At 54.6% G+C, this 27,851-nt stretch overlaps 2 protein-coding genes across 5 annotated transcripts in view; one reads left to right on the forward strand and one right to left on the reverse strand.

Moving 5' to 3' along the window:
* The window catches only part of LOC111162470 (olfactomedin 2), a 58,991-nt gene extending 51,619 nt beyond the window's left edge, over nucleotides 1-7,372 (forward strand). For 2 of the 4 annotated variants that reach the window (XM_022526915.1, XM_022526912.1), the window contains exons 2-6: nucleotides 3,382-3,531; nucleotides 4,500-4,646; nucleotides 4,883-5,102; nucleotides 5,445-5,551; nucleotides 6,588-7,372. In XM_022526915.1, the coding sequence (XP_022382623.1) occupies nucleotides 3,382-3,531; nucleotides 4,500-4,646; nucleotides 4,883-5,102; nucleotides 5,445-5,551; nucleotides 6,588-7,265 (1,302 nt within the window). In that variant the 3' untranslated portion in view covers nucleotides 7,266-7,372. The remainder of the gene's footprint in view (nucleotides 1-3,381; nucleotides 3,532-4,499; nucleotides 4,647-4,882; nucleotides 5,103-5,444; nucleotides 5,552-6,587) is intronic. The other 2 variants (XM_022526913.1, XM_022526914.1) reach the window with 1 other exon arrangement.
* A 3,803-nt stretch (nucleotides 7,373-11,175) lies between these two features.
* On the reverse strand, nucleotides 11,176-23,282 carry LOC111162453 (peptidylprolyl cis/trans isomerase, NIMA-interacting 1). The gene is made up of 4 exons (XM_022526884.1): nucleotides 23,079-23,282; nucleotides 20,837-21,049; nucleotides 12,727-12,837; nucleotides 11,176-11,800 (listed from the first exon to the last, which is right to left on the reverse strand). Exons 1-4 carry the CDS (start codon nucleotides 23,134-23,136, stop codon nucleotides 11,691-11,693), a joined length of 492 nt encoding a protein of 163 aa, XP_022382592.1. The 5' UTR covers nucleotides 23,137-23,282; the 3' UTR covers nucleotides 11,176-11,690.
* Nucleotides 23,283-27,851: the final 4,569 nt, after the last annotated feature.

The raw sequence follows: 27,851 nt of genomic DNA on the forward strand, positions 1-27,851 counted from the left end.
TCTGTCCAAATTGCTTGGAGATCAGAGCCGAGGGAACACGAATGGGGGTGCTTAGGCGCCAACTTCTTTGTTTTGTTTTAAAGAACCGGATTTGTGATGAAAGGAGACAAAGCTAGTCTTACATTCTCCTGGAATTGAGGCGGAAGGCGTTCTTGGGTCCCCCATTCTTGTCTTAGGTGGGACTCCCTCAGAAGCAGAGCTAGTGGAGGGGATTGAGTGCAAGTACCCACCTAGGAGGTGATACCACCAGGAACCGGTCGGGGAAGTGAAGGACCCCCATGCAGAGCGAGCTAAGGAGCAGGGCGCTGCCATGGGCACCTGGAGCACAGCTCCCAGTGGGGTCCCCTGGAGAATTGTCTGCAGCAGGCCAGTCAGAGCCTTCCTACCGGAGAGGTGAGAGGGCAGCTGAAATCTATCACTAACTCCTATGTGGCACTGTTGGGGACTGCGGGGGGGGGGGGGGGGGGGGGGGGTGCTGCTGCACTGAAGGCCTGGGGAGCCATGAGTGTTGGCTCTACCTGAATCATCCCTGTGTGCGAGAAAGGCTGGGAAGGTGGGTGACTTCATTGCTCCATGGAGGAGACATGGACTGGTAAAAAGGGGGATCTCCCCAACTTCAAAAGGGTGAACCCAAGGCACAAAGAATGACTAATTACAGGGGCGCCTGGGTGGCTTAGTGGGTTAAGCCACTGCCTTCGGCTCGGGTCATGATCTCAGGGTCCTGGGATCGAGCCCCGCGTCGGGCTCTCTGCTCAGCGGGGAGCCTGCTTCCCCCTCTCTCTCTGCCTGCCTCTCTGCCTACTTGTGATCTCTCTCTGTCAAATAAATAAATAAAATCTTTAAAAAAAAAAGAATGACTAATTACAATAATTTCAGATGGCGTTTATGAATGGTTTTTTCCCTTATAAATTAGTGGAGGAGTCAAGCTCATCTGTACAATTACATCAGTTGCTCACATTACAATAAGCTTTAAAAAAAGACTTTATTGAGTGGAAGAGGAAAAAAAAAAGGTGCGCTAATAGCTGGCATCTCCAGGATTGCTTATAACCCACAGGTTACTCTGGCTTACTCTGCTACAGCTCATGGGAACAGCTTCTGTGGGGTAATCAGTTAACAGCTGTCCAAATGAACAATTATTGTGGGGCTTTGTTTCTCTGTAAAACACTTGGGTTTTATCAAAATTTCTTCCAGGTATGTAGGAACACATCCTGGTTAGGACCAGAATCTTCCATTGCCCACCTCTACAGCCACCACCCATCCTGTTCACCTGGACCTATGTGGTCTCATTGGCCCTGGTCTTGTTCTTGCTCCCCAGTCTGTCCCCCCAATAGCCCCCAGAGGGTGCCTGTGAGCCCCTGAATCTGGTGACCTCCCTCCTTGTTTGGAAGCATCTGTGGTTCCCACCTCCCTCAGGGAAAACCGTGAAGTCCTTCCAATAGCCCACAGGTCCTGAACAAGCTGTCCTGCTCCCTCCCTCTGCCCCACGACCTTTCTCCCTCCTCCAGCCATGCCAGCCTTCCCTATGTTTCCTCAACATACCAGGCATGGTACTGCCTCAGGGCCTTTGTACCTGCTTTTATCTCTGCCTGGAACATGCCCAGGTATCTGCATGGCTCATCCCTCACCCCCTTCAGGTCTTGACTCAAATGGCACTTTCTTGGAGGCCCTCCCAAGCCACCTTAAAATTGCAACCCCCAACCACAGCACCCCGCCATTATTACTTCCCTATATTACTTTTCTCTGTGGCACTCATCACCCTTTAAATATTTGGCATTTACTTGTCTATTTCTGTCTTTGTCTAACATAAGCTTCTAGAAGAGCTTTTGTGTTTGCGCATTTTGTTTACTGTTGTGTTTTCAGTGTCCGCAATAGAGCCTGACACACAGTAGGAACTTACGAAATATTTCCTGAACAAAGGAGACCATTATGCCCTGATAAAAACGAAAAGATTGAGACTTGTGACTAAGTCCAGAATGTTCTGGGGAAGTTCAAGGGGTCCTGCTCTGGGGGCCCCCCATGTTCCATCCAGTGATTACTCAGTGCTTTTTTTTTTTTTTAATTTTTTTGACACAGGGGGAAAGAGATCACAATTAGACAGAGAGACAGGCAGAGAGAGAGGGGGAAGCAGGCTCCCCGCTGAGCAGAGAGCCTTATGCGGGGCCCGATCCCAGGACCCTGAGATCGTGACCTGAGCTGAAGGCAGAGGCTTTAACCCACTGAGCCACCCAGGCATCCCTATTTAGTGCTTTTTGAGCGATGTTTCTTAAATACCTCCAGATATTGATTTGAATTTGTGCTGTCAAAAGTGTCCCTTCCCCTATCCCCTTCTCCTGGCTCACTCATCCCTCAAGTTCAACTCAAATGTCCCTCCTCTGGGGTACCTCCTCTGAAATCCCCAGCCTGAGGAAGACTCTGTGTTACTCCTTGCACTTTCTTTGCAGCATTCACTGCCACGAGTAGTTCTAGAAGTATTGGGGGGGGGGGTTACATGTTTGATGTCTGCCTCCTCCATCCACAGGCAGCGGCCAGACATTCTCTTCATCCCTCTCTTCCTAGCCCTATCCCAGACCATCTATGCCATGCATAGAATGGGCACTTGTATTTTCTAGTAGGTGTAGAAAATTTTGGAGTTCCTGATGCACATTAGCCCTCAAGGGCTCTGTTAAGTCCTGCATCAAAGGGACTTGTTTTACCCAGCAATGCCCGGGTTTATTTGCTCACCACGCATGCCTGGAAAGATTGCCAGTGTTCCAAGGAGTGTGGCTTGGACAACAGCCACGATTGATCCCTGAATTATCTAAACCTCTAAACCTATAAACTGACCTGAAGTTGAATGTAGGAGTCTGCCATGATGCTTTCTTTTCAAGGGCCTAGAAGTCCCTATAAGGATTCTGTCACCCTTTGGCCATTACCTTACCTGGGCTTCTCAGGAGCAGGGGTGGGGTGAGAGATAACAACAGTAGGGCTGCACTTAGCAGCCCCTGAGTTGTATGCAGAATCCATGTTTCACAGTGCACTGGGAAAGCCGAGAGGGAGGTCCAGGTTTGGGGATCAGTACCAGTGGGTCTGTGCCCTGTGGACAGTTATGGAGGCAGTGCTGCGTGTATGTGAGCATGTGGGAGAGAATGAATTCCTGTCTTGTGGAAGGGCTTGAAACCCTCAATTCCTTGCCGTGCTCCTTAACAGCCTATACCTCAGTCTCATCATCTGTAAAATGGGTTTCCTTGAGGAGGGATTGGGATCACACGCATCAGGCATTCAGCACATGGTCCAGCACATTCCAGGGCATCTGTCATTTCCCTGGGTCCTCTTTCTCCCCCAGCACGGGCAGGGTGACTCCCCCATTGGGTTCCTGCTCTCTGACCCCTGACTTCCCTGCAGACCCTCTTCCAAAGCCCAGAGGAAGGCTGGCAGCTGTACACCTCGGCCCAGGCCCCTGACGGGAAATGCATCTGCACGGCCGTGATCCCCGCACAGAGCACCTGCTCCCGCGATGGTCGGAGCCGGGAGCTGCGGCAGCTGATGGAGAAGGTAAGAACCTTCTGGGTGCCCCAGAAGACTGTGAAAATCTCCCAATTCCCACCCTGCCTTCGGCCCCCATCCAGGCCAGCTGGGGGCCAGATCTAGCCATGCAGATTGTTCAGAGCTGGTGGATCACCCGGCTCCCCTCCACGTGGATATTTTAGTGAATATCTGTTCGGGGCTTCTTTGGAGAAGCTGAGGGTTGTGTGGGGAAAGGACAGACAGCATCCGAGTCTCCCGTGTGTGATCTCGGGCCTCACTACACACACCCTGCTCAGCTCTTCAGCTCACCAGACTCACCTGCTGAGAAAAATGTCTTGTGTTCCTTGGGGAGTCGTCTCACCCTCCAACCCAAGAAGCACACAGGGCAAGGGAATTCAGTTCATTCAGAGCTGAAAAGCACTTACTGAGCATCTAATTTAGGCTAATGCTGGGCACTGGGGATTTCGCTGGGGACAAGCTAGACACTGGGTCAGCCTGTGAGGATCTCACCTGAAGGAGGCAGATAAGTTAGAATGTTCCAGGTGGTAGCTGTGGCTGGGAAGAAGATAACCAGGGAGAAAGGATGGGAGAAAGGATGAGGAGCTATTGGAAGCAGGAGGGTTAGGGAAGGCCACTCTGAGCAAGTGACGCTGGAGATGAGGCCGGAAGGATGAGCGAGCCAGCGTGGCAAGAAGAGGGGAGCAGCGCTCCCCATAGAGGAATCGACAGGTGGGAAGGCTCTGAGGAGGGAAGTTGCTTAGAGTCCGTGAGAGGAAAGGGGCTGGTGGTCGCTGTGGATGAACATGGTGAGGAGGCAGGACTGGCCCTCAGGGACTTCCTTTTAAACAGCTCCCTCTGGCTGCTGTGTGAAGAACTGACTGGGGGGGAGGAGAGGGCCATTGGCCTCCGTCTGGCTCCACCAGGCCTCATCTGTGGCATCTCAGGGCTCGGGGAGGGCAGGAGTCTGGCTCTCCATAACGTTCCCAAGCTCCTAGGTCCAGAACGTCTCCCAGTCCATGGAGGTCCTTGAGTTGCGGACGTACCGCGACCTCCAGTACGTGCGCAGCATGGAGACCCTCATGAGAAGCCTGGACGCACGACTCCGGGCAGCCGACGGGTCCCTCTCAACCAAGAGCTTCCAGGTGGGTCCTTCTGGGTCGGGTCAGAGGCCACGGGAAGAATTGGGATCGGCGTCCGTTAGTTCTGAGAGTGGGGTCATGTCTGGGAAGAACCAAGGGTAGGCTGGGCTCCAGGGTCTACCGTGGACCAAATGTCAAGGGCCCGGTGTGCATCAGAGATAGGGGGGTGAAGTTATGGGTCAAAGGCTGGGTCAAAGGTCAGGGGTTAGGATCAGTGAGGGTTCCCTCTTGGTGGGCAGGAGCTGAAGGACAGGATGTCGGAGCTGTTGCCCTTGAGCTCAGTCCTGGAGCAGTACAAGGCGGACACACGCACCATCGTGCGCCTGCGGGAGGAGGTGAGGAACCTCTCCAGCAGCCTTGCGGCCATCCAGGAGGAGATGGGTGCCTACGGCTACGAGGACCTGCAGCAGCGGGTGATGGCCCTGGAGGCCCGGCTCCATGCCTGCGCCCAGAAGCTGGGTATGCCCTGACCCTTGACTTTGACCCCTGACCTCCACGCTCATCCCTAATACTCCCTGGGGGCCCAAAAGCTGGACATAGTTTTGACCTCTAACTTATAAACTTTGACCTTTGACTTCTCTACCCAATGCCTAAAATAGACCCCCAAACTGGAAATGGCCCTGACCCTTGACTCCCAGTCCCTTTACCTGCAACCTAACTCCATCTTGGGACCAGGTTTCTGGATCCCTCCTTACCCTGGTCCCAGCTCTTCCCAGTGGGATCATACCACATCATCCTTGCCCTGTTCCACTCGGGCTCCTTCCATCCTCTACCCTCATCTACCCTGTTCCTGCCTCCCAGGTTGTGGGAAGCTGACTGGGGTCAGTAACCCCATCACCATTCGGGCCATGGGGTCCCGCTTCGGCTCCTGGATGACCGACACAATGGCCCCCAGTGCGGATAGCCGGGTGAGTGACTGTGCCCACCCTAAGGGTCAGAGCCTGGGGGAGACAACCTGTGGCTGTCCACAGGTGCCCAGCAATTCCACACCAGTGCCTCTCTTGTAGCCTGAAGTGTCCTAGGATCTCCGGGGCCCTTGGCCTTCCCCTCTACTGTCTAGCAACCAGCAGGTGACAGAGGACCTCCCAGCCCTGAGAATAACCAAGTCTGTTGACCTTCAGACTTCCAGTGGTCTCTATGGTCACGAATGCCCATCACCTCTGACCCACAGGAACCACCCACTAACTGCCCAGTGACTATCCTAGTGACTGATACCGATCACCAGTCCGTCACTGAGTGTCACAGACTAGAGGTAGTCAATAGCCAGTGTCTCACTAGGATCACTGGCCTCCCAGGGATTATGGTGGTTCACCCAAGTGGTAAAGAGCTTGGGTTTGGGAATCAGACTTGGATTTGCATCCTGCTGCCCCCGAATTCTTAGCTAGAGAACCTTGGGCAGGTTCCTTAGTGTCTCTGAGCCTCAATCTCTGTATCTTCAAAATGGTCATGATTGTGTTGGCATGGAAGTTTTTAAAACACTTGGCCCGATCATCGGCGCTCATGGGGGCACTCACCCCTGCTAACTGACATGGCGACCATAGGTGGCGATGGGAGAGGAGACGCTGCTGGCAGGTGAGGTCATCCTGTGGCTACAGGGCTGAATTCAAGTGACCTTGTCAGCCCAGGCCTGTCCAGTGGCCACTAACCATCCCATCTCCAATGAGTGGTGAATTCCTGGGCCCCACGAGTCACCAGGGACCGTGACTTCCCCTGATCCTTGGGTAGCAAGTGTCTGTTTTCAGACCAGTGGTGTTTCCTGATCAAATGGTGTCATTATTGGGACTATGACTGGTCATAAATAGCCACTGAGCATCCCACGACTGACTCATGACCACGTAGTGACGTGGATCCCTAATGACCCTGGGTGATGCCCGTGTGGTTGCTGGGGCCTTTGGGTGGCTGGGTCCGGGGGTGGCTGGGCAGCGACGAGCGGCTCTCTTGTAGGTCTGGTACATGGATGGCTATTACAAGGGCCGGCGGGTCCTGGAGTTCCGCACCCTGGGAGACTTCATCAAAGGCCAGAACTTTATCCAGCACCTGCTGCCACAGCCGTGGGCGGGCACCGGCCACGTGGTGTACAACGGCTCCCTCTTCTACAACAAGTACCAGAGCAATGTGGTGGTGAAGTACCATTTTCGCTCGCGCTCCGTGCTGGTGCAGCGGAGCCTCCCGGGGGCCGGCTACAACAACACCTTCCCCTACTCCTGGGGCGGCTTCTCGGATATGGACTTCATGGTGGACGAGAGCGGGCTCTGGGCCGTGTACACCACCAACCAGAACGCGGGCAACATCGTGGTCAGCCGGCTGGACCCGCACACCCTCGAGGTCGTGCGCTCCTGGGACACCGGCTACCCGAAGCGCAGCGCCGGGGAGGCCTTCATGATCTGCGGCGTGCTCTACGTGACCAACTCCCACCTGGCCGGGGCCAAGGTCTACTTCGCCTATTTCACCAACACGTCCAGTTACGAGTACACGGACGTGCCCTTCCACAACCAGTACTCCCACATCTCCATGCTGGATTACAACCCCCGGGAGCGGGCCCTCTACACCTGGAACAACGGCCACCAGGTGCTCTACAATGTCACCCTCTTCCACGTCATCAGCACCGCGGGGGACCCCTAGCGGCTGCGGGAGCTCTGGCTGCCCGCGCTTGGGGCGCTGGGGGTCCCTCTAGCTTTCTGTCTCTGTCGGGCCCTCTCTCTCCCCTCTCCCGTCCATTTTATTCCCTCTCCCTCCCTTTTTGCCGGGCTTTCCTTCTCTGCCCCTGTATTTCTACTAGTGCATTCTCTCTGTGTCTTTTCTCCTTTGTTGGTCTCTGATTTTGATACTTCACTCTTTCCGCCTTTTTATTGATGTCCCTCCGTCTCTTTCTTTTCATGGATCTGACTCTCCAGTTCTTTCCCTGTCTGCTGCTCTGTCTCCTTCTCTTCCCTCCTTCCCCTCCTTCCTTGCTTCCCACCCATCCCCCGAGGCCCTCCCTCCGAGCCCCCTCCTCCCCTTCAAGGAGTTGAGTGCATGAATGTTTCTTTTTTTATTTACACTTTCTTTCCAGGTTGCTGGAATAAACGGGACCTTTGACATTTGATGCTTTGGTTGCTCTGTGTGTCCCAGTGGGGCAGAGGAGGCAAGGTGGAGGCTAAGTGGGAGTCTGGAGACCCATCCCAGCTGGGCCCCCTGGGTCCCAGGCCGACAAGCGCAGCCTGGGGGCCAGGTGGGCGGCATGGCAGGGCAAGCCCTTCCAGAAGACAGGTGAGGAGACCCAAGCCAAAGTTGTTTTGTCCGAAAACAGTTTGTTTGGCGGCAATGTGATCCAAACAACCGAGGATTCTATCACAACGAGGAAAACAGGCCTCAAATGAATATTCTCCATCACTGGTTTTTCACTCAGTGATCACGCTGGTGCGTCCCTGAAACATCTGGCGAGTTTTTAATTTTTTGTTTAAACAATTTGACTGCTTTTAAGAATTTGGGTGTGAGAGAGTAGGGCAGTAGATTTTTCCTTTTCTCTTTTTGCTTTGTAATTTCAAAATCATTTTAAATGAGTCGCCTCTGTTTTAAGTTCACTACAAAAAAGGTAGAAACAGCCGGAAGGGGGCACTGGGGGCCTTCGGCGGAACCCACACTCACCCCACACCTGGAGCCCATTTGCTGAAAGGCGCTTGGGCAGAGATGGGCCCCAACATGAAGGCCAGAGCTCCTGGACGGGGAAGGACCGGCCAAGCTAGGAAGTACAGGAAGCAGGAGGCAGGAAGGAGTGTGAGGGAGCGGGGAGGAGGTTGGAGAAGGCTTGGTGATGTGACTGCGGTGGGGAGTGGGGGGGGCACAGAAGGGGGAGAACAAATGGCCTTATTTTAGCCAGACCCTGGTGACCAAGGTGAGACTGCCAGAGTGGGGAGAGTCCCCTCTGGGGGCAAGAGTGGTAGTGCTGACCGCCAGCCCCCCACCCCCCGCCGTTCGCCCCACCACATGGCCCCCACTCAGTCTGGAGAAGAATATTATGTTAAGAGCCCCAGCGGCCTAGATCCCACCCCACTGAGACCACGGAGGAAGCCAGACCTGCTCTTCTGGGAGCTACCATCCCCCTGCCCATCTCTAATTAATGGCTTCTCTGATTAAATCATCTCAGCTCCGTGCTGGCGTCTCCGGGAACTCGGGACACAGGGCCATACTGCAAATGAAACCAATGAATAATAAATGTGACTGCCTAATGCACTCATTTAAAACCAATTTTTAAAGAAATCTTCAAGAAAAGCAATTAATTTCCATTTAAATTAACAAGTTTGACATTGAAAAAGAACTGATTCCCAGATAAGCCCATTGAGGCACTTTGTACCTGCTTTAAGAAAAAAAAAAAGGCAGAGTTGGGGGCCACTTAGGACCTCTCCAGCCCAGCCCTCCTATCTGTGTTTATTTGCAGGCAAATCCCCCAAATGAGCACGGTGTGGGTAGAGAGTAGTTCACTGGTCTCTCCTACTCCCAAAGTAGGGTTGGGGACCAAGGGCTGCTGAGTTCCACTGTCTCTGTCCTTTCAAAACACTCCGACGCGCACAGAACCCAGGGCTGGCTGTGGGTGTCCGTGTCACCTCTGCATGCCGGTCCCCCAGCAGATGCCAAGCGCTTGGCATCAGAACAGCCCTCTCCCTCTCTCACACACACAGGCAGTCCCTGTGCCCCTTAGGCTTTTGCGTTTGTGGCTTTCCTTCCAACCAGGGATGGGCGGGAGGAGTAACTGTCCATCCCCGACCCAGGCCAGGATCCCTGTGCGCCTTAGGCTGCAGGCCACCGCCCCTGACGGGCGCCCTTGTGGACGTGTGCCCGACTACAGTGGGGAAGTGTCATAGCCCATCCCGTGGCAGTGCCTGGGTTACCCCAAGTTGAGGTGACCCATCTTAGCAACGCGACGTGGCCGCAGAAGCCTGAGCTGGTGCCCTTGGCAGAACGTTGGAAACGGTCCCCACCCCCGGGGCATTTTGGGCTGGGGAATGCCAGACCGAGGGGACAGGAGGGGTGACTGCACCGCTGTCACCATCCAGAAGGCCTGGGATTTACGACCCCACCTCCAGGCAGGAGGCAGGTGGGGGGCGGGGGTGTGGAGCAGGTGAGGGAAGCCGCAGCTACTCAACCATGAGTCGCGCTTAGGCTGAGTGCGCTCGGGGGCGCGTCCACTGGCCAGTGGTGTTCTTTCGTGTTTGGGTTTGGCGGCTGCACAGCTAGACAAAGGAGGAGGTCCGTGGATGGAGGTGGTCACGGGGACTCCCTAGTGTCACACAGGACACACACCTAGGGATAACGAGAGTCACATGGCCACAGGCCTGCTTGGGTGCTGGTGCACATGTGTGCGCGCGCGCACACACACGCCTGGATGCCCAAAGTGACAGAGAATGCCACAAAGACCATTTCCCGGCCAGCCTCACACAGGAAAACCTACAACGCTCCCCAGCAGCCTCTCAGTCCCCCTGTCCACCCCCTTTGTTTCTGCTCCATCCCAGAGGCTCCGGGGGTCCGGAGGAGTGTGATCACTCCCCGACCCCACAGAATCGTTGGTGCTGCTGGCCCCCACAGGTGATGGGGGATGCTGTCTCGAGGTGCAGTCAGCCCGCAGCCCCCCTCCAGCCTGCCAGAGTGGAGAAGAAGCCCATTAAACCTTCCTAATGACATACACTCTGGCAGGCCACAAGCAGACAGCGATTGCTCTAGAAACCGGCCAGATGGGAGCTGGCCCAGGTGACTTGTTACTGCGACAGCCCTAGAGGCCTCCCTTGGGGTGGGGCCAGGCAGGGCTTCTTTTGTTCAGGTCCCAAGCCCTGCTGGCCTGCATGGCCCCGCCCCCAATCTGGGCTGGTTCCCATTCAATGAGGGGAAGCGGACTGGGCTAAGCCCATAAACCTCTTGACTGAACTGGGGCCCTGCCCCAGGCCCCAGCACAGAGGTAGCTGTGAGGAGGTGACAGAAGGCAGGTGGGGCACACCCACAGGCCACATGGGAGTAGCCCCCCTCCCTTCGTGGCTGGTCCCCTGTTGCTAAGGTAACAGCACCTGAGAAGAAGGCAGGACCCAGGAACAACCTGCCAGAAACGTTTGTGGTAACAGGAAAGCAGGCCTCAGGGTGCTGCGTGTCATTTGTTCTAGCTGGGAGTGGCTCGTGGGTGTGTGCGTGCGCAGAGGACAGCCAGGACCGGTGGGGTGGGGGGGGGGGGGGGCCTGCGGGCTGCGGTCTGTCTCGCCAAGGATCCCCTGCAGATCCCCAGCTCCACCCTGACCCACTGAATCCAGAGATGTGAGGTGAGGTCAGGGCACTGCCCCTGCATTCTAGAACATTCTTGAACGCCCAAGTTTGAGGACCACAGACACTGGTGCCCCACTTCCCTGCTGGGACACCCCCCCACCTCCAACCCGGGCCCAGGATGAAGGAGGGCTTCTCAGGGATAAGATGCAGCCTGGATACTTGGGACACTAGAGACAGTGGAAGATGGTGGCTCCTGACAGCTCCCCCCTCACTTCAGCAGGGCGGCATCGAGACACAGGACAGCACAGTAGTGGTTCCAAGTTTAATCGAGGGTGCAGAGGGGGCTGCACTGCCCCCCAGTGAGGGCCCCGAGGTGGCGGGCAGCCTGGGCCCCACGTGGAGCATTTGCTTTTTGCAGCTGAACAGAGGAATATAGCATAACCAGAAACAAGGCCGTCCTGCCCCCGTCCGGACCTGGGTGGCGAGGAGGGACACAGGGGGCAGCTCGGCTGACGAGGTCTTCTCTTTGGGACAGGTCATCCCCACCCCTTCAGTCCGGGAGCCTCCCCACCCACCTGCCCTTCTCAAGTCAATTCCTAAAGGGGAGAAGAGTCTGGCAGGGACAGCCCCAGCCGGGGGCAGAGGGGGACCCCCAAGGGCGAAGCGCTCCCCTCAGCCATTTTGGGAACAATAAATACTGTGACGTCAGCAGGGAGGGGCACCCGCTGGCCAGCCGACAGCAGGGAGCAGAGTCTGTGGGCCCAGCCATCCCTGTTCCGCCCCACCCGCCCCTGCAGGCCAGGCCTAAGCCACCCACAGCCCTCACTCCGTGCGTAGGATGATATGGATGCCGGAATCCGTGAACACGGGGCCGCTCATCTCCCCCGTCCGCAGCGCAAAGGAGGCATCTTCGAATGGCTTCTGCATCTGACCTGGAGAAGCGGCAGGGGTGGCGTGTGGGGGTCAAGGCTCGGGCACAGGCCAAGCCTGGGTGGGGCGCGGACAGATGGGGCTCCCACCTGCGCCGAGCCCCACGCTCATTTGTCATGCGGTTTATGGCCCTGTCAGTGGGGCGGCAGAGCCATTAAGGCGGCCCCAGGAAGCCCAGGGACAGCATGAGGGATGGCAGGCAGAGCGGCTGCCGCCGCTGCGCACTTGGGAGGCACATTTCAGTGATGAACTCGCCTCCCAAGGCCCCCGGTGGCAGCCCCTGCCGCATCATCCGTCCCGCCTGCCTCCTGGGGCGGGCAGGCAGCTGACAGCCCCTTGCCAGCTCTCCCCACACTCCTCACCCCATCATGGGCCCCTCCCTGATGCTCTGCAGACCCCAGGATGGAGGCGGTGGAGGAGGGAAAGGAGGAGGAGGTGGCCTGATATGCTCCTGCTCCTGCTCCTCCCTTCCCACTGACTGAGCCAGAGAGGGCTACACTCAGGGCTGCTGATCTGAACTCTCCTCTCCTCCCCACTGCTTTCCCCATTCCTGAGGGTGGTGTTGGGAGGGGCATTCCTAGGGACAGCCCCAGGGCTCTCAGGGGACCCAGCCTTATACCCCTCAACCAGAGGAGGGGCAAATGGCAGCCAGTACCTGCTTTGCTGGGTCTGTGCCGGGAACAACTGCACAGAGAGACCCTCAATCCCACTCCCCACGGCAGGAGGGAAGGACACCAGGCAGAAGGCTCTGCAGCATTCCCCCGCCCCTCGCCCCCCCCCCCCACCAAAGCAGAGCAAGTCCCTCTGAAGCTTGCAGGACTGTGCTGCCACCCAGTGGACCCTGAATGCCTGTGTAGCCAGGGCTGTCCCTCCCAACTGATGGGACAGAGGCTCCGCTAAGGTTAGGTAGGGCCCGCTCCCCACGCACCTCTGCTGAAGGCACCCAGGTCTCCCCTGGCCTTGGCCGAGCTGCAGTCGCTGAACTGTGAGGCCAGAGATTCAAAGTCTTCCTCTCCTGACTTGATCTTCTGGATGTAGCCTGTGGACACACATGACATGGGGACATACAGGGAGACCTGGCATCAAAGGCAGGCAGGACGGGGTGCAGGGCTCCAGGTGGAGGACGGCTCTTCACTCGGAAGGAAGGCGTGCAACCCTGCCCAACTCTGCACACGCGCACGTGTGAACACTCGCCTCACACACGTCCACAAATGCCATGCCGCCTCCCCGACATGTGTGGACACCTGACCCCGCGGTGGCCTCAGTGCTGGTCTCACACCCATTCCTCCAGCCCTGCTCCCTTTGTCACCCCTGCCGCTCCCCGCCAACAACATGAACATAGCATGACCTCTTCCCACCCTCAACACATATTTTGGGGGAAAAAATCTACTTCCAGGCCCTGCTGGGGAGGAGAACAGAAGGCAGGGCAGACACTGAAGAGGGATGCTGGGACCCAGGGCCCCCACCAAGATCCCCAGAGCGGCGATGGGGAAATTTTCTAGAGGCTTCTAGGAGAAAGGCGGGAGGCTGGGGCACCAGGCCAGCTCTGCCAGGGGCGTCGGCTGAATTCTCAGCCCCTGGGCCTCAGTTGTCCAACGTTATTGAAACTGGGAGGAAGGCCCAGGCTGCTTCCTGGGGTGTTGTGAAGAGACCACAAGGCAACCTAGGTAGGACACCTGTCACTCCCATGGGCCGTGGCCCCAGAGGCAGCTGACACAGTTCTCCTAGCTGCCCGAAGAGGCTCTGCTGGCATCACACTGGCTTCACCCTCTTTGTGGCACAAACTGCCCTGTTGGGGACCGATTCTCCCTGGGGGGCGAGGGAGGTCAGGGGTAGCACGTGGGGAGCAAAGCGCGCAGGAGGACTGTGTGTGCCTGGTGGAGAAGAGCCCCCACTTGCTCTGGAGTTCAGGCAGGAGCCCTTGGAGCCAGAACCCATCCTTTCCTCCCCTAAGTACTCCCCGTCCTGCTCCAACCAGCTGCCCAGCACACGAATACCATTCTCACTGGTCTTGTCCCTGTGCCCACTGGTGCAGCCACTGGGTGGGCTCCCAGGACACCCAGTTCCCGACCACCAGAATGGCCCCTCAACCCGAGCTGGTCCCACATGGCTTCCCAGGCAGCTACGTTCCCGGGACATTCCGCACACCCACCCACACTGAACATGCGGCTCTTCCTGTCACACCCGCTGGTGGGCTTCTTAACACCTCCGTGACACTTCTGTCCATTGCTCCTGTCTGAGCACCACGGGGACACTGCTGGCTAATCCACCTGGTGCTCTGAGGCCCAGACACCCAGTCGGCTCATCTGCTGGACGCTGAGCTAGTGCAAACCTTGCAAGGACCACAATCAAACAGCAAACCATGACGACAACCATGCATGACACGATAGCGACCAGCGTCCTGGTGTCTGATCTGGAAGCAACCAAGCTGGCCCCATCACCCCCGCGTTCCCCAGGTTCCCGTCACTTCTGTCCTGTCCTGACCATCCCTTTGCCTCTGAACCATTAGTCACTTGCCAGCAGGCCACAGGGACACGAAGCACAGCGCCTGGCACGGACACCTTGACAGACGACACTCGCTGTCACAGTTCTCCCTTCCACGAGGGCTGTGCGTCTCAGTGGGAAGGTTCCCCCTGTGTCTGTGTGATGTGCCCATCCCAGGGCCCCCTGGCCCGTAGGGCTCAGCCTGGTCTGGTCGCCAGTGTGATAGGCTGCTTGGCCAGAAAGGCTCGCTGGCGTGACACAAGCCCCGCCCTCTGTAGGCAGCGGTGGTGTCTGCCTGTCATGCCCCGCTGGGGCTGCTCGGCGGCCCCCCTGTGCCAGCTGCACCCACCCGTGATCCACCCTGAGGCGGACGTTATTAAGACCCCCCCCCCATGTCCGCTCCTTGGACTTGTGGCCGTCTCTCCGCCTCACCTGGGAAGCCTCGAGATTCCTCCTCCTCTCCCTTCTGTCTGGACCTCGATTCGCGGGCTGGAGAATCCTGAGCACATAGGGTTCTCCTCGGTCCTGGTCCACCGTCCCTGTCCGCACATGCCCAGCACCGGCGGCGCCAGGCCCCACCCCGAGCCCCGCCCCCGCACGACCAGGCCAGGCTCCAGGAGCTGGGACAGAGGGGCAGCAGGGACCCTGAGACTAGATGGCCTGGCCCAGGTACACAGATATCAGCCTAAAAATCAAATAAAAGCCAAGCTTTTGCCCGCCATTGTTCACAGCACCCAAATCTTCCTCTGACCAGCCAACTCTCGGGAAACTTTCTGCTTGGATAGGAGCCTCAAGTGATTAAAAACAAAACACCCAATTCCTTTTTGATCTCTCCTTTCTAGAAGCTGATTTTCAGCAGGCTGGCCACAAGCCAAGATGCAAGGGGAACTTCAGACCCCTGTGCATCCCCTTGGCTCAGGATTACCCCATCCCCTGGGGACATCTCTCCCAGTCCCGCCCTGCTCCCACCACCTTGAGGCCACTGCTTAATGGTCTCTCCCTGCAGGAAGCTCATGTGTCATCCTCTGGCCTCACCCGGGAGCCCTTCCCCAGACTTTGCTGTGTGAGGTGCCTCCCTGCATTTGCCTGTGCCCCGTCTGTGTGTCTGCCACCCGCCTTGCGCCGGGAGGGCAGGGCCGGCTGCCCTTGTTCATGGCTGTGCTCCCAGCACCCGGCTCCATGCACAGAACAGGTGCTCGCTAATGCGAAGGAATCCATCAATAAATGAGACAGAAACAGCGCACGGGGAAGGAGGGAGAGGGATCCACCCCTCCGCTCTTTAGGCAGGAATGCTGAAACCTCATGGTTTTCCTCCGTGCACCTCAGATCAGAAGGCTCAAGAGGGGGAGAAAAAGGAAGCACCTACCAGACACTCCGCCCCCACAACACCCTGGCCTGCCTGCTCCCCTCACCAAGACAGCACCCATCCAATGGGGCTCCGGATGAGAGAGGCAGACCAGGGGGCGGCCTCTCAAGGAGCTCCCAGTCTGAAGCAGGGAACCCCCACCTGGTCGGGGAGCTCAGGAGACCCTGAAACTGGCTGAATGACAAAAGAGCACCTGTGGTCAGATCACAGGCTGGCCTGCTCAGTGCGTCTCTGAGGCCAAGGAGGGCAAACTCCAGACCCCCACTGCCGCATTCGGACCTCAGCTCTACCCACCCCGAGCTCCATGACGCTGGTGGCTGATTGCCTCTCGGAGGTTTATTTGCCTGGCCTGTAAAATGGGCTAATGATAGCAGCTCCCACCTTGGAAGGCTCCCAGGAGGGGTAGTTCCTGCTGGCACAGAGCAAGCTCCTGAGAGTTACCAGCTGTCCATCCCTATGTTACGGACTGAACTGTGTCCCCCCAAATTCATATGTTGAAGCCTCAATCCCCAATGTGCCTGTTTTTGGAGAGGGGCCTTCACACAAGTGATCAGGGTTAAATGAGGTCATAAGGGAGGCCCCTGATCCCACAGGATTAGTGCCCTTACAAGAAGAGATCCTAGAGAGCTCCGTGTCTCATTCCCCATGTGCACACACCAAGGAAAGGCCAGAGGAGCACACAGGGAGAAGGCAGCGGTCAAGCCAGAAAGAGCGTCTTTACCAGAACCTTCATCTCAGACTTCCAGCCCCAGAACTGTGGCAAATAGACACCCAGCCCGTGGTATTCTGTATAGAACCCTGAGCTAATGCACCACAATTATTTAGGGGAAAGTGAGTAAACAAAGGGGGTGGTCTCTGACACTTTTTTTTTTTTAAAGGAAGGGAGGCGCAGAGGGAGAGGGAGAGAGAATCCTAAGCAGGCTCCATGCCCAAGGGCAGAGCCCAATGTGGGGCTCGATCTCACAACCCTGAGATCATGACCTGAACTTAAATTAAGAGTTGGGTGCTTAACCAACTGGGTCACCCAAGCACCTCTAAAAGATTTAGAGACAAACTAGGGAAGGAGCCTAGACAGAGAAAAAGGTGACAGGATTAGATCTGCTGTCCTAGAACACCCAAGATCCAGGGGGAGGGGCCCACAGAGACCAGAGACCCAGCCTGAAGCCGGCAGTCTGGAAGGGACTCCCAGACCTTGGGTGGGGACACTAGGCCAAAAGTGCTCACTGACCCTCAGACCCTCGGTATGTCTGAGGGGATTGCTGCCTCCCTGGGACCCTCAAGTCCTGGGCATGGCTGTGTGCTGAGGAGCTGCTCCTTGCCCTGGGGCCTCCCTGGGACCCTCAGGCCCTGAGCACATGTGGGTGGAGGGATGGGGAGCAGGTGGAGAGGGCTTCTCCACAGCCTGGCCTCCTTAGGCAAGGACAGGCAGTTGGTCCTCAGATCCCTGACAGGGCCTGGCCACAGCCCAGCAGCTGCAGAGGAAAAGGAACCTCAGCAGAAAATGCAGACGCGCTGGCTCTTACCGCAGGCAGCCTGTCCCCTCGGGGCAGTGGGGAGAACTGGACCTAAATGGGTACTGATGAGATTCGAGCCCCAAGCCTGATCTTTTGATTGCCCAGAACAAGCCCAGGACAGAGGGAACATCCTCTTTCATGGAAGAGAAAATCGGGTCTGGATGCCCCCAGCTTGCCGACCCAGCACACAAGCGTCTGGTTATGAGGCACACCATGGCCTGGGCTGTCTCACTGAGCCCACCTAATGACCCCTGAGGGGGCCCGCTCTAGCCCCACCTCAAGACACTGAGCAAAAAGGCCAAGGTCATTGGATGGTCTACATGTGGAGCCCATCAGGCTGCCCAGAGCTCTTTCAGGGAAGCAGCAGATGCACTGTCCTGACCTTGGCCACCAACCACACATGCCTGAATGCCTGGGGTCCCCATGTAAACACCAAGAGCCTGGCACTGAGCCCACTGCTCCGCTGGCCGGCCCCTGATCTCATCGGCATCCTGCCCCTGCGATGATGCAGCTAAGGAAGGCTCTGAGACACTTGCCCAAGGCCACACGGCTGGCACAGGCTCCATCTGTGTGTGACTGCAGGATGAGTCCCACGAGTTCTGACCTCACCCCGCCCCGCCCAGCAAACCAACCTGATTCTGCCTCCGGACCTCTCCGGCATCTGCTCCCCTCACCCCTCCGTGGCCCCTCGGGCAGCACTGCCTGTAGCTGCACGTCCTCTCACAGCTCTCCCCAGGCCATCTTCGCGGTCCGTGCATCCAGCTGCTGCTAACATGCCCGAGTCTGCACTGACTTAGGTTAGGCCCCGGCACCTGGTGCTCCTGGGAGCACCTCCCCGATCCTCATTCTCCAAGACCTAAGATGACCTCGGCACCTGCCACAGCATCAGCCCAGCAAGAGCACACCCCGTCCATCCTGAAGACGGGGAGGCACTCTCACCGGCCCTCCCAGGCAGTCCCCGTGGCCTGACAGCCATGCTCAGATCTCCCCGTGCCCTCCTGCCTCAGCCTCCAGCCATCTCTTGCCAAGACTGTCCCAAAGGTCTCCATCTCTGGCCTGGCTGCTCTGCTGAATCTAGACTCTCTCCCAGTCGCCCCCCAACGGCTCTTCCTTGGACCCCTCAGACTTAATGAGTCCCTCCCCAGACTGCGCCTCTTCCCAAGTCCCCTCTTACCACTCAGTCTCCAAATGCCTCTTGCCTTTTGCCCATTCTTGTGGGTCCCAAAGCTTCAGAACAGGGACCACTTGAGCTGGGAAGACCCAAGTCACTGTGTGATTCTCTGGGCTTTCCCCACTCACTTCCTCCTCTTCCCCTGGGGCAGCCAGAAGCCCCTCATTGCTCACTGCTAGACCCACCCGGCCTGAGCTCTGGGCCTTCCAGCGTCCCTGGCCCTTCACACTCCAGCCACATAGCTCTTTCCTGAGAGCAAAGTGCCTTCGCCTCACTCAGGGGTCCCCTTAACCCTGCTGGGACGTGCCCTTGAAGGTTCTCATCCCCTCGCAGTCCCCCTACGCGGCCTTCCTAAGTCCTGGCTATGGCCCTGCCCCAGGCCTTTACTTGTGCCACTTTCTCTGCTAGGAATCCTTCTCGCTTCCTGCTGGTTCCTGAAACAAGGCTGTGAGTACTGATGGTAGGCCAGGCTGTGTGTAGAGCGGTGGGACTATGGAGAGAAGAGAGCCAGTCCCTGTCCTCACGGAGCTCATGAGGTGAGCTCTTTCATCTGCCTTCCAGATTCTGTATGTGAACTCTGTTCCTCTTTATAACGGCGAGGTGTGAGGCTCGCAGGGGCCAGACATTGTACGGGGGCGGGGGGGGGGGCGAGTGCTGTGGGTGGGTGTAATACCCTGGAGGCCAAATCCTGGACCAAATGATAACTGGACCAGCAGAACAACAGTCTGTACTGACCGAGGGTGCACTTTGCCAGGCCTGTGCTCCTAACAACAATCATCATGACCGCTAGCAATTAGAGAACGTTTACTAGACACCAGAACTGTTATTTACGCTTTACTGCCCTGGGTCAGAGTCTTCACAACTACCCTAGGGGGTGTAAGTCCTATTATCAAAACACAACTTCTGGGGCACCTGGGTGGCTCAGTGGGTTAAGCCTCTGCCTTTGGCTTGGGTCATGATCTCAGGGTCCTGGGATGGAGCCCTGCATCAGGCTCTCTGCTCAGCAGGGAGCCTGCTCCCCACCCCACCCCACGCCTGCCTCTCTGCCTATTTGTGATCTCCCTCGGTCTCTGTCAAATAAATAAATAAAATCTTTAATAAAAAACAAAACAATAACAAAACAAAACAAAAAAACCCACAACTTTTACAAGTGAAAAGACAGGTTCAGAGATGTTAAGTAACTGGCTCAAGGTCACACAGCCAGGGCTGGGCAGAGCGAGAAGGGCACTCAGCCTGGCTGGGTCGGGGTGAGGCACTGGGTCACATGGGGTAAGAACAGCCCAGGAGAGGGGCCCCTGGGTGGCTCAGTGGGTTAAAGCCTCTGCCTTTGGCTCAGGTCATGATCCCGGGGTCCTGGGATCGAGTCCCGCATACAGCTCTCTGCTCAGCAGGGAGCCTGTTTCCTCCTCTTTCTCTGCCTGCCTCTCTGCCTACTTGTGATCATTGTCTGTCAAATAAATAAAATCTTAAAAAAAAAAAAAAGAGCAGCCCAGGAGCGGTCTGGGGGTCTGTGGTGGCAGAGCCTGAATGGGGACACCACACATGAGATCCAGACCAGCCTTGTCCCATAGAACTTCCTGTAAGGATGGAAGTGTTTTAGATCTGCGTGAAGATGACAGCCGCTCGCCCCATGTGGCTACTGAGCACTGCAAGTACGGCAGTGTGAGGAACCCATCTCTAACAGGACTTAATTTTCATTAATTTAAATGGAAACAGCCCCATGTAGGTAGTGGCGGCCATGCTCGGCGGCTCTGTAACAGGGTTCTGCAACTGACGGCCATAATGAACTAAATGCTCCTGTTTTCATAATGTTTTACTGACACACCTGCTTGTGTACATATTATCTCAGGCTGCTATCAATTACAAAGCAGACCTGTACGGCCTACAAAATCTAACATATTTACCGTCTGACCTTCTTAAAGAAAAGGTTTGTGTACTCATCGGTGCTCTAGACTCTGGAGGAAGCACAGAGCAGAGACAGGAACAGCCTCCTTTGTCAGGGCAGAAGTAATTCACGGACTCTGCTAGCAAGTTCTACGTTGCTACTTTTCCAACCTCGCTCCCGACCCACCCACCTATGTGTCCCAGAACCCTGCTCGATGACGTTACCATCAACAACAGCTCCCACTGACTGAGGGCCACTCGGACCAAACACTCTCACCTGGGCCTCAGGGGCAGGTACGTGAAAATGCCCATTTTACAGAGGTGAAAACTGAGTCTTATAGAGGTTACTCAAGTCCCCCAAGGTCCTGGAGCTTACAGGGTATAGCTACCACCTGAACCCAGGTCTGCCAGTCCCCAAGGCTGGGTCCTCCCCGACTAACCTGGTTCGCCCTCAGATGCCAGACAGAAAAAATAGGAGGCGCAGCTGTGTCATGTCATGTTCAGGCACTTCCGTGTCAGTCAATGTGGACAGCTGAGTTGGCTGGGGTGCAGGGTCTGGTGTGATTTCGACGCTCCCCCCACCCACAACTTCCCCCAACCTGTTTCCAGCCCTGCTCACCATTAATCAGCTCCAGGGCCTCCTCCTTGGTCCTGGTGATCTTCTCCTGCCGCCAGGATGAGGGCCGCCGTGACTGGCTGTGCTTGACAAGCAGGTGTGAGCAGCGGACCCTGGTGGGCTCCCCCTGTCCATTTTTGCTGCCACTGCTGCTGTTGCCACTCGGCCGCTCCCACTGGCTGGCGTTAGTGATGTGATTGAAGTAGTAAACCCGGCCTGGAGAAGGGGGGGGAGGCAGGGATTCAGCGGGGACCTGCTCAGAGGACACCAAGATAAGGTGCTGGCCAATGGGATGCCTTCGTTCAACAAATCCAGTGTCCACCACATGCCACAGGCCCTTAGGGAGCTAACATTCTCAGTGTCGGGATAGACAGGCAGCCGACAAGCAAATAAGACAATGTAATAATTCCGTTACTGGTGATTTCAAGGAGGAAAATAACCCAGAGTGACAGGAGAGAGAAAGCCGGGTGGGGGGCCAGGCAGGGAGTGGTGTGGAGCACCCCCCCCAGCAGCCAGGCTGCCTGTTCAAATCTGGCTCTGTCACTTCTGTCACTCACTGTGTGAGCTACCCTCTCTGGGCCTCGATTTTGTCACCCGTAAAATGCAGATCACAACAATCCCTGCCTGTAGGGTCGTTCTAAGGATGGAGGGAGCTCACAGCTCTCACCACACTTAAGGGTAGTGGCTAGGACCCAGTAGGAGTATGACAGCTATCGTCTCCATTCTACAGACGACAGAAAGGAGGCCTCACTTTCCATATCTTTGGTAATGTTTCCTGAGGGTACACTCTGCTCCAGGCACACATGGTTGGAGGCAGGAATTACTCCCAAGTTGTCAAACACAAAAGCTCTGTTCTTAACCCACACCCAGGGCCCAGCACTCCTGGGGGCTGGACGTTACCCAGGGCCTGAGGAGCAGGAAGGAGTAAAGGCTGTAAGCGTGAAGACTGAAGTAGGACCCAGGAGAGCCCAGGCATCGTTCCCAGGGGCTGAGATTTTGCATGGGTTGCATGGATGACTCGCACCCAGCACCATGAAGAGCTGTCACCGCTGAGGAAAATCACTACGGTGGAATCAAGCAGAAATGGCAGGAGGGGGCCCGGAACCGGGCATGAGATTCGTGCTGCAGACTGCGGCCACAGAGCAGAGCTGGAGCACGCTGGGGGAGAGCTGAGCCAGGGACTGACCTTAAAACCTTAGCAATGGCCTCTGCCTCCCAGCACCCTGGTTTTCTCATCTGAAAAGTGGGGGTGAAGTGACAGAATTAAGGACATAACTTCCTAGCGTTAATGTGGAGAACAGTGATGTTATCCGAGAAGTGCTCACCAGAGGGCCTGGCACTCAATTAACAGAAATTACTGTGACTGTGATTTTTATGGGTTATGGAGGCAGTGCGGTGAGATGCTGGGCCCTCCTCACTAGTCTGCAGTGACAAAGGGCAGGGGGCTCTGCAGCCAAACTTCTAATCCAGCCCCCGGCCCCTGGAATGAATGACCTTGGGTGAGTTCTTTAAGTTTTCCGACTTCAGTCTCCCCACCTGCAAAATGGGGGTAATAACTACCTACCTCCCAGAGTCGTGGTCATTCAGAGAGAACACACTTAAAACACACTTGGCACAATGCTGGGCGGTGAGATGAACGTGCCCTATTACTGATATATTATTATCGAGGATAAGCCTTAAATCGGGATTCCAGCACAGGGTCCATCCTCAGGCAGAAGACCACCGGGCCAGATGAGGCCAACTAAGCACGAGATGGGGTGGGGATGGCAGGCGAGTTAGCAAGAGTAGGCTGTGGGCCCGAGGCCGGGTAACACCCTGGGGGCCACGCCCTGAGCATGGGGTTGGGGTGTCTTTCCCCGGGGGTGCCCCCCCGGGCCCAGCGGAGTGCAGAGACGTTCCCCAGGGACGTCAGGTGCATCAGGCCAGAAGGTGTCAGCCGGATCCGCAGGGCCAGAGCCATCACTCGGGGGAGTGCAGCGGGATCACCGGCCCTTCACCGCCCCCCTACCGCCCCCGGCAGCGCGCTGGGTCTCTCCGGCCCCACCCCTTGCCTCAGTTTCCTTCGGCATCCCCGCTCCTGAGATTCGCAGCCCCCACGGGACGGGCCCGGGCCGTTACCCTGGGAAGACGCGGAGGAGCCAAGACCCCACGGGAATCGGGCGGCGGCGCCGCGCCCGAGGGGCGAGCTCGAGCCCTGCTTCCGCGGGCCCGCGCGGCCCCGCCCCAGCCCCGACCCCCGCGGCACCTGAGCTGCGGCTCATGCGCTTCTCCCAGCCGGGCGGCAGCTTCTCCTCGTCCGCCATCTTCCCTCCTGCCGCAGCGCCCGCTCCGCCTCCACCGCACCGCCTATGCCGCCCGCGCCCGCCCACCGCCGCCGCTGATTGGCTCGGTTTGCCTCGAGCCGGGGCCTGGCGACGATGCTCATTGGGCACCCAAACAGTCCGGAGAGGCTTTCAGGCTTTCTATTGGGTAACAGCGAGACTGGGCGGATCCTCCCCGCAGTTTACCTGGGGCCCGCCCCCGTACGGCCTCACCCGGATCCCGCCTCCTTCCTCACTCGGCCCCTAAATGGTAGGGAAGGGGCTGGAGCCCGTCCTTCTCGACATCCTTTGACGAGCTTCAGAGAAGTCCGGACCCCTCCTTTGCGTCCTTCGCCGCAGGCCGCATCCGATTGGCTACTGCGGCAGTAATTCCCGCCTTCTTAAACCGTTCCCAGCGGCCCGCACCCCCATGCGGAAGTGTCTGGGTGGTTTGGAGGTGACGGCAGCCCACGAGGTACTTGAAAGAGGCGGTGCTGCCTTAGCTGTTGCCGTAGCAACGTGGTTGCCTTGGTGATGAGCAGCTAAGAACCCAGAAGCCTAAATTTGGCTCCTCCATCCTCCCTCTTCCCACCTGTTTCCTCCAGATGTCCAAAGCTATGCCCCCACCTTTTTTTTTTTTTTTTTCTTTTGCAAGACTAACCCTTTCCCTATGCCACTGACCCAAACATCTTCTACTTCCTTTGGAACCTACTTTACCTAACTTATTCCCTCTCAGTCTGGCTCCTGCCTCCGTCCTGGGTGACTGGTGGGTGTTGGCATGGCCACTTAGCTGGGGACACAGGAGTACGCGCCGACAGGAGGTTGATGATCTGTTTGAATCGATTTATGATTGAGTGTGTAGCACCTGTGGGACACTGAGAAGGTGCCTGGGGACAGGCTGGAGATAGATAGGAGAGGCAAAGACACCAACAGGGAAGGGTTCAATGATAATTCATCTATAACTAGACCCCATGTGACCGACCATTAAAAAGAATGAGGCGCAGTCATATGAAACACAGGGAAACACGTCAACAAGAAATCTGAGACATGATGTAGTAGGTTAAGAGCATTCAGGAGCCAGATTGCTGGATTCAAAGCCTGGCCCTCCATTTGCTATGACCTTGAACAAATTACTTACTCTGTGCTTCAGCTTCTCCCTCTGCAAATGAGGATAAGAATATATATCTTGGCGCCTGGGTGGCTCAGAGGGTTAAGCCTCTGCCTTCCACTCAGGTCATGATCTTAGGGTCCTGGGATCGGCCCCGCATGGGGCTCTCTGCTTAGCAGGGAGCCTGCTTCCCCCCCCTCTCTCTGCCGGCCTCTCTGCCTACTTGTGCTCTGTCAAATAAAGAAATAAAATCTTGGGGCGCCTGGGTGGTTCAGTCGGTTAAACGGCTGCTTTCGGTTCAGTTCATGATGTCAGGGTCCTGGGATTGAGCCCCACATCCGGCTCCCTGCTCGGTGGAGCGCCTGCTTCTCCCTCTCCCTCTGCCTACTGCTCTGCCTACTTGTACTCTGTATCTCTGTGTCAAATAAATAAAACCTTAAAAAAAATCTTAAAAAAAAGTATATATCTCATACATACCTTTGATGCAAAGATTAAATGAGTTAATCTGTAGAATGCTCTCAAAAGTGTCTGGCCCATAGCAGGAATATGTGTTTGATAGGTTAAAAGAAAAGCTAGTCACAGTAAATGTTGCAATTATAGTATGTATGAAAGCATAGCAAAACAAAACAAAAAAATAAAAATTAATTGAAAAGAATTAGATCTCTTATAGAAAGCTATCAATGCTTTAAAAAGCATAAAAAGGAAGCTGCTGAACAGTATGAGTAGTAGAATATGTATAATTATTTCAACTGTGTAAAAACTAACAAAATTTCTGGATTCATTCAAATATGTTAGATTACCACTGGTAATTCAGGCGAAGGAAAAATTGAGGAATGTTAATTTCAATGTAACATTTTGATTTTTTAAGAAGCACATAGAATAATCATAACCGTAATCTTTTTTTAAAAGATGATTTTAACTTAGCACAGAGTTCCAAAAATAGTGTAGATTTTTCATATACCCTTTACCCAGCCATCCATTATGTTAACATCTTACATAATAATAGAATGGTGGTGGGGCTCTTGGCTGGCTCAGTTGGTGGAGCATGTGACTCTTGATCTTGGAGTTGTGAGTTCATACCCCACATCCTATGTAGAGATTGCTTAAAATCTTAAAAAAGTAATAGAACAGAGATCACCAGGGGTTATTTTTGTTCACCAGGGGACATTTGGCAATATCTTACATCTTTTCTGGCTGTCACAAATGGTGGATAGTGAAATGCTACTGGCATTTAGTGGATAGAGGCCAGGGATGTTGTTGAACATCCTACAATGCACAGCGACCCCAACGGAGAATTATCTAGCCCCAATATCAACAGTGCCAAAGCTGAGAAACCCTGCCATAGAATAATTATCAAACATTTGTAAATACTATTGGAAATCAACATTAGTACAATACTATTAATTAAACTAGACTTTAGAAAAGAATTTCCTGTTTTTCAACTAACGTTCTTTTTATGTTCCAGGATGCACATTGTTGTTGTTAGTTTTCTCCAGTACATGATATTTTTTAGGTCTTTTCTTACTTTCATGACCTTTGATACTTTTAGAAAGCAGAATGTCCCTCATTCTGATGCTTTGCCATGATAGTGTTTGTCTGATATCCTCATGATTTGATTGAAGTTACATGTTATTGGGAAAGATATCACAGAGACAATGTGCCCTTCTCAGTGTGTCATAGCAGGTGATCAATGATGTTGCAAGGTTTCACTTGTATTAAGGCATCTTCTGCTGCCTAACAAATTATCCCACAATTTAGTGGATTAACACGTATTAAGTCAGTTTCTATGGGTCAGGAATCCAGGCACAGTTTAGACAATGTCAGCAGGAATGGCTGTGGTCTCATCTGAAGGCTTGACTGGGGCAGAATCTTCTAATCTCCTTCATGTTCTGTGCAGGATTTAGTTGCTAAGGGGATCATGGACTGAGGAACAGAGTTCCTCACTAGCTTTGGCTGGGGGCCTCTGTATGAGGCAACTGGCTTTCATCAGTGAACAAGTGAGAAAGTAAGACAGCAAGCAAGAAAGAAGCCACAGTCTCTTTGCGACTTAATCTCAGAAATGATATCCCATTACTTTCGCCATCGTTCTGTTTGTTAGAAGCTAGGTCTAGTCTAGGCTCGAGAGGAAGAGATTACACAAGGATGTGAATACCAGGATAAGAGGATCATTAGGGACCACCTTAGAGTCTGTGATGTTACTAACTTTGATCACTTGGTTAAAGCAGTATCTAAACTTATTATTTTTCTTTGTAATGAATTTACTATTTTCCTCTTCTTTGTCAACTTACTCCTCTTTTTGGGAGATACTTTGAGGCTGTGCTAATATCCTACTTCTGCTTAAACTTTTGCCCACCGATTTTAGCATCTATCAATATTTGTCTACGGCAGTTATTACTATGGTGATGTAGTGGTGATTTATTTCCCTCCTTCCTTCTACATTTAACTGCAGTTTTTTGTAATAAAGAATTGTCCCTTCTCCCGCATTTATTTAAATACTCAATTATTTCTTGATACAAGCATGGGCTCAAAGATACTTATTTTATTCTTTTGATCATAGCCCAATACTACTATTTGGTTTTTCAGGTTGTTCCAAATTTGGCCACTGGGAGCTCTATCACAGGTTGGCTTCTGTGACCTTTCTACATGCTCCGATCCTTTCTATTAGAGCACTTTCTACTTCGTAGCACCACAAGATATTCTAGGCTCAGTTTGTATATTCTCTGCCCTAGTTCTGGGAACCAATCACTTCTCTAAGGCTTGGTTCCTTCCACTGGAGAATGGTATTTAGAAACCAAGATCTAGGGCACCTGGGTGGCTCAGTGGGTTAAGCTGCTGCCTTCGGCTCAGGTCATGATCTCCGGGTCCTGGGATCGAGTCCCACATCGGGCTCTCTGCTCAGCAGGGAGCCTGCTTCCCTCTCTCTCTGCCTGCCTCTCTGTCTACTTGTGATCTCTGTCTGTCAAATAAACAAATAAAATCTTTAAAAAACAAAACAAACAAACAAAAAAAACCAAGATCTAGGTGCTGGGTATGTCCATTGCTACTGGAGTATCACTGCTTCTGGTCCAAGTGGGTAAAGCAAGGAAACACAAACATACATATCTGCATTTCTGCATGTCTGTATACATACTAAAAAGTTTAGTTTTTGTATGAGTCCATACTGATGCCTCCAACTCTAATCCAGCCTCACAGGGTTTCCTTTAGCGACCCCCCCCTTTTTTTTTTAATCACACCCTGTTTTTTTTGTAACTTCTTCTTCCAACAGTGAGAAATCTGGCTCTATATACAATATATCTACCCATTCGTCCAAGTGTGTGTGTGTGTGGTTGTATATGTACAAGAGTAGTTCCAGAATTTCTCAATCATAACACTGATGAATTTATTTAACTAGAGTACAGGGCTTGCATATAATGCTTTTTTTTTTTTGTCTTTAGCCTTACAGTATCCAGTTAAAATATATTTTTTTTAATTTTAATTTTTTTTTCAGCGTAACAGTATTGTTTAAAATACTTTTTCAAAAGTTACTTAGGTCAGCTCCTTTCTTCCCAATCCCTTTTGGTGTGGTCATGTGATTCATTTATAATACAGGCAGATTCACTTCACAGCCATC

Source organism: Enhydra lutris, unplaced genomic scaffold (genome assembly GCF_002288905.1).
Source record: "Enhydra lutris kenyoni isolate GAN:26980312 unplaced genomic scaffold, ASM228890v2 scaffoldscaffold92, whole genome shotgun sequence".
NCBI classification, from domain to species: Eukaryota; Metazoa; Chordata; class Mammalia; order Carnivora; family Mustelidae; genus Enhydra; species Enhydra lutris.

What these genes read in the sequence shown, in the direction of transcription:
- LOC111162453 (XM_022526884.1), bottom strand. Translation starts at nt 23,136, where the DNA reads ATGGCGGACGAGGAGAAGCTGCCGCCCGGCTGGGAGAAGCGCATGAGC. An exon ending in GGCCCTGGAGCTGATTAATG is followed by an intron (nt 12,838 to 20,836) that starts GTGAGCAGGGCT and finishes GTGTGTCCACAG; the next exon opens with GCTACATCCAGAAGATCAAG. An exon ending in CCTGGGTGCCTTCAGCAGAG is followed by an intron (nt 11,801 to 12,726) that starts GTGCGTGGGGAG and finishes CCGCTTCTCCAG; the next exon opens with GTCAGATGCAGAAGCCATTC.